Source organism: Athene cunicularia (assembly GCF_003259725.1).
Source record: "Athene cunicularia isolate RWA chromosome 1 unlocalized genomic scaffold, athCun1 chr1_part1, whole genome shotgun sequence".
Classification (NCBI taxonomy): Eukaryota; Metazoa; Chordata; class Aves; order Strigiformes; family Strigidae; genus Athene; species Athene cunicularia.
The window spans coordinates 112,714,170-112,720,087 of NW_020799091.1; the positions used below are offsets into that span (position 1 = coordinate 112,714,170).

The 5,918-nt window shown below is 40.4% G+C and overlaps 2 protein-coding genes across 4 annotated transcripts in view; one reads left to right on the forward strand and one right to left on the reverse strand.

The window, feature by feature from the left end:
* The window catches only part of RIOX2 (ribosomal oxygenase 2), a 17,998-nt gene extending 15,285 nt beyond the window's left edge, over positions 1-2,713 (forward strand). Inside the window, exons 9-10 of one of the 3 annotated variants that reach the window (XM_026846234.1) lie at positions 1,067-1,174; positions 2,471-2,713. In XM_026846234.1, coding sequence (XP_026702035.1) covers positions 1,067-1,174; positions 2,471-2,629 — 267 coding nt within the window. In that variant the 3' untranslated portion in view covers positions 2,630-2,713. Of the gene's footprint in view, positions 1-7; positions 545-1,066; positions 1,175-2,470 lie in introns of those variants that run through there. The other 2 variants (XM_026846318.1, XM_026846389.1) reach the window with 2 other exon arrangements.
* Positions 2,714-5,156: 2,443 nt separating this feature from the next.
* The window catches only part of CRYBG3 (crystallin beta-gamma domain containing 3), a 78,891-nt gene continuing 78,129 nt past the window's right edge, over positions 5,157-5,918 (reverse strand). The window contains exon 24 of the mRNA XM_026846787.1: positions 5,157-5,365. Within this exon, the coding sequence (XP_026702588.1) occupies positions 5,277-5,365 (89 nt within the window). The 3' untranslated portion in view covers positions 5,157-5,276. The remainder of the gene's footprint in view (positions 5,366-5,918) is intronic.

The window sequence follows — 5,918 nt, forward strand, 5'->3', positions numbered from 1 at the left end:
GGGGGGGGCAGGGGGTGAGAGATATGGGAGTTGTTGCTGTGTTGTACTGGTCTGAAAGTTGTACTTGGTTGAATCCCGCATCCATTAGGGTTTGTTAGGAGACCATGGGGTTGTTGGTGAGAGTAATGTGGCACATCCTTGCCTTCTGGAGAAGAGCTACAGAACTAAATTAGTCTGTGAGCCTGCATGGTAGGTGCATGGCTTTCATCTGTGGTTAGGTAGGATAGATCATTACAGGTGCTAAATGGCCTCTGTAGCTCTTGGTAATGGATTTTACTTTTTACTCTTTGTATTTAAGAGCATGAATAAGTTATAAAAACAGGTTCCCTCGAGAGGGAATTCTCTGCGTTGCAGCTGCTGCTGACTGGTTGTATTTAGTGTTCACTTCTGAGTTATCTTTGTACCTCTCAGCAGGTGCCAGCGGCACTAAATGGTTGCATAAAGTAGATGCTGGCATCTTGGATTATGCTGTGCTTAGACTACTTACCTATGAAGGTTTATTAGCATGAAATTGCAGAAGTGCTTTGTGTTGTCTTAATTTAAAATAAAAGGTGGTGGGGGGGGAATGGGAAGGGGGAGAATATCTTGTACAACTTTTTTTGCACAGTAAAATGTTTCCCTCCCAAGAAAACATGCAAAGACTTGTGTGCACAAATTTGGTGTGAGACCTGCCCACAGAGCTCTGAATTGGCTTGCACAGCTTTGACCAAGGAATGGTAACAGGCACACGATTGTTGAGAGACAGATCAGAAGCAGAATGGAAATTTATGAGTGCACTCTCCACGAAGACCTTCTTGGTGCACTTCAGTGCACCCTAAGTGCCATGTTTTCTGTACAGCATCAGTCCTGTGAATCTAGTAAAGGCAGTGTTAAGGCAGTAAATAGACTTTCAAAGATGTTTTGGAGACTCTCTTATTGCTGTAGTAGATGGCTGTTGGATTATACAGTTAGGAATGTGAATTTCTGTCATTGATGTAATAGCAGTCTCCTGAACTAAGGTGCTAACACTCACTTGAGTGAGGGTATGGATCATATGTACAGCTGTTTTCTTCCTGCTGTCTTTTAGGATGAAATCCGCAGAGAGATGGTTTATGTGTATCATTCTTTAAAGAACAGGAGAGAAACTCACATGATGGGGACAGAAGATGATACTAGTGAGGAAGGCATGTCACAGGTTTGTTCACACACACACACACACACACACACACACACACACACAAAACCTTTGTCGCCATGTTGGATTTTCCTGCGTTAGACAAGCTTGACTGAAATGGTATCAGGGGCCTGGGTTCTGCTCTATTCCTCAGCACCCAAAGCATGTCTGCCCATCCCTGCAGTACCCCCATGAGCAGAGGCTGTAACACAGAAGCATGTAGTAGTAGAACTAAGTCATGTAATCTCATCCTTAATTAAATGTTGGGAGATGTTAACAGGATCTTTTGCACATGCCTCACATCCCAGTTAGCAAAGTTACTGGAGTAACCCTAAGTGTCTCTTGCTTCTGTGTCCTTTAGCAAATCCTTGGTTCAGGCTACTGGATATGCTCACACATGTTTGGCAGCAGCAGGGATCACTGCACCTCATGTTAATCTAACCCATGTTAGATTCCGTATCCACTGGAACATAAGGGTGTTCTGTTTAGGGTGGGGTGGGTCAGTATTGGGAGCAAAGAGTTAACTCTTTTACCAAAATCTAAGGAGGGAACTTTTAAATATTGTTAATAATAAGGCTCCAGGTGGTTTGTCTCCCTTCTTACTCAGCTTTTGCTCAAATCATAAATATTCCTGAAGAGTGGCTGTGAACTTTAGAACTTTTTGTTCCACTTTATGATATAGTAAGATGCTCTGTCTTAGGTCTGGGACTTGAAACACTTGACTGCAGGTCTGCACAAACACACCATAGAGGCAAACCAGAACAGAGCCTGTTCTTGTCTCAGTAATTACAGCAAGGCTTTTTGCCTGGCAGTTACTTCCCTTTTAAGGTAAATCTCATTGGTCCTCTTAGAGTTGAGACTAGGGGCAGCTGAGATTGTACACTGGCATCTGTACAATAGGTATGTGCAAATCCCTTCCTGCCCTTAAGGACTCCAGCCATGGTAACAGAGGGCCTCTGTGGTTCTGTCAAAGTGTCCAAAGACGTTGTGTGGCAGCTAGAAAGAAACTTATATGGACTTCCAAGAAAGCGTGTGAATTTAAGCATATTTCATTCTTTAGAGTAGAAACCACACACTTTCAGCTTCCTTGCCTCATAAGGTGTGCTAGAACATGTAAGAGATTTCAGCTATTTTTCTGTTAATAAAGGTGGCAGGATAATACTGCATCTTCTGTGCTCAGAAATACCAGTGTGATGGGGGAAAGGAGCACATGCCTCCTGATAAGTATCTGCAGCCTACTATACTATAGTGTAATAAGGGACACTGCACTTAGCTGAAAGATTTTTTTGTTTGAAATTTTTTTTTTCTCCCCACCAGACTCATGGACTGCGCTTTCCTTTGTCATACTTGGATGCACTGAAGCAGATCTGGAGTAGCAGCAGTGTTAACGTTAAAGAGCTTAACCTTATCTCAGATGAAGAGAAAGAAAATCTTGCCTTGTCACTATGGACTGAATGTCTAATTGAAGTTATTTGACGCTTTTGTGAATTAGCTGCTCCTCTAAGTAGTATATCTTTCTCTTGAGGGAAAGGTTTATTAAATTACTTTTTTATCGATCTAGCCTTTGGTTTATGTTTCTGTGTAAAAAAGAATTGCAATATATATACTTCACTACTTTCTGGTACCAGACATGACTTTTTGCTTTGGGAAAATACGCATCAGGAAAAACAGGTAAGTGGCTCATTGTCCAGTGAGCCACAGCTCCATGTCTGTGGATGGATGAAGTAACACCACCAGTGCTGTGCTCTCCCCTTTCCTCTGGACGTATGCCTTGATGGGGAAGACATCTAAAGGTACACATAGAACAGGCCCTGGGACCTTGGGCAAAAATAACTTTTCTCATTTGTAAAGTTTGCCATCAAGAAAACCTGTTTGTTTGCTCCAAGAGAACAAAACCTTCTCAGTAAAAGCTGTGTATATTGTTTCCCAAACCCATTTCCTCTCAGATACTGCCACTGCTGGCATAAACAAACAATACTCTTTAACCTCTACCTCCCCTAGCACCAATTTAATATGAAAGTCATCCAGCGCTGTAGCAGGAATCTGTGTCTTCAATACTCACTTGAATGGGTTTTGATGGGAAGATGCACTTATTTTAATACTTGAACACCAATGTTTAATATGCAAACCACTGTAACAGCACAGTCATGGCAGATTCAATATACTTGCCCCTTTTCTGTCCATTTGAAAGGAAGTATTTTACAGGAATGTGCTTGACAACTGCTAAAAACTACTGTTGTATTTAGTTTGTTTAAAAAGAAACGAGCTAGCAAAATGTTCCTCCTAAAAAAAAGTTTTATACAATTAAAATATACATGCTTTGCATTTTACATTCAAGATCTCTTGAGTACAAAAGCCTGCTTTACTTTGTTAGGTAACACTGACACACCAAATATGGTTTAGTCATTCTTGGTACACAGGCTTTAAAAAATTCATATGGAAAGCAAGTCACATGCAGAACACTTGATATACTGACTTACATAAAAAAACCTGAACAGGTACTTTAGTTGGAAAAATATATACATATTTGAAGATGTTACTTAAACAGCAGATTTACGATAATTTTAGAATGTAAAATAGTAAGTGCAAGTAGATAGTTTGTTCATTTTTTAAATAGTATTATATAGAACTCTATTTCATACAAAAATAGACATCCATATATTTTATTTCTGTGGCAAACTTAGGGTTTTATTTGTTTGGGGATGAATCCTGTTTGAATGCACAACTGGAATAGTTACAGCTTTTGGAAACCAAAGTATCTGTCTTTAGCTAACCTAAGCTCTTTAAATAGTTATAGAAATACATACTCTAAATATACAAATAAGGAAAAAAAATTACCTTTTCAGTGAAGTAGATGATTAATTTAGTGACACTGAAATGAAGTTACGAGGGATCTATGGGACTTCTCTTCCATGCCAGGTGTTCACAGCCCTACAACCCTGCAGTTCCTTCTGTATTTGTCAGTGTTGAGCAAGGAACACGCTTTTCAAGCCTGCACCCATTGCACTCCATTAAGGTGTTGGGCTCTGTCTGGCTCAAGGGAGAGCTAGCAGGCTGGTTGCACAGTGCTGCAACTGAGGAAAGCATGGGCATGCCAAGGTCTGGACCTCATCCTTTGGGCTAAGATGTGCATGTTCTTGATGAGTCACAGTAGGGTTAACATGCAGTTATGCTGTGCTTTTAACATTAAGCAAGCATTGAAATGCGGGCTGCTAGCACCTTTGAAAATACAGACTCAGGTGAATTATTTTCTGAAGGAAGATGGGGTGGCATGAACAAATTACATTGTATTAAATTAATCTATATACAGCAAAACAAAATACAGCTACAGTTAAAATCATGACTGCTCTAAATGCAGCTAGCCCTTGTGGAAGTCTAGCCTGACCAGGACCATTTCTCTTCTTTTGATACATGCACATACGGCTCCGTGTTAAAGGTGATCTTCAGCGGTAACTCACAATGTCATAGGTTGGAAACAGGCCAGGGGTAAGCAAAACCAGTTCCTCATTCTGGAAATTTGGTACTGTTAAAACAATAGCAGACAGAGGCCTACCAGTGAGAGCATGGGGGCGAAGGGGGGCTTTGTCGCCTCATTTCACAGGCTGAGCTGGCAATTTCTGTTCAAAGTTGTCTTCATAAATAAATTGCATTGTAGCAAGATACACAGTTTGAGCTTTGGGATTGCTTGGAGCTTAAACAGCTTCACTTGGGACATAAAAGTCCAACTCAACCTCTTTCAAGCTCATCAGTGCATTCATTCTTCAGTGAGCTTCCCTCAGTTTGAGAAGAAGGTAAAGACGGCATTTCTAAAGAGCCTTTCCCATATTATCTCTTTGCAGTTTATACCCTGCAAAACTTTAGTCTAGTCTTTTGCATTTACTTTTAATACTTCAGATGAAGAGTAATAGTGACTTTCATAGGAGTGGCCTCTAAAGAATCGGTTCCCCTGCAGAAAGCCATCAGATCAACCTCCCATCTTCCAGGTTTGTGCAAAATTTTGGTATGAAGGAAAGTAGAAGTTGCTGCTCCAGGTTCCAGTGGTGTGTGACTTCAGTAGTTTGGTTTTTTTTCCCCTTTGGGTCTTAACAACCCACACAAGGTCCATCTGTGTGGTGGGTTTTACTCACAATATTTCAATATCCCATTTTTGTGAATGTTTGTCATCTATTGGCTGATTCATAATGATGTGATTCTTGTCATAATAATTTCCTCCTTAAAAACAAAATAACAAAGGAGAAATTTTAGCAAGAAATACTCAGAAAATTCTGTACATAATCTTCAAGAAGTGTGACTAAGTAGGAAAAGTAGCCAAAACCCAGAAATTCCATGAGGTAGGGGGCTGCTGTCTGCCCCTGTATGTTTCTCTCCTTCAAACTGTCACCTGTCAGCTTAGGCCCTGAGGAGCTCTGTGAGTTAAGAAGCAGAGTAAACCACAAACCACAGTCCTCAAAGGTACCTTTGTGCACAGAAACACCACCTCTAAAGAGATTTTGCTTTTGGCAGATACTGAGGTCCCACTGTGTATCTGGATTTTTAAGGCACATACAGCTATAGCAGAAATATAAACTGACAGATACATGTGAGACTATTTGGTGTGGCGTATCCATTTCAGCCACAGACTTAAGTCATCCTTAAAATAATGTTTCTCTCCTTTGAATACATGTAGTAGAGAAATGACGGTACATTTTTTTATCATTATAAATAAAAATCCACTAAAAGAAATAAGTGCTCTAAAGAGCTATCAAGTGGTATCTTGCTGTCTCTT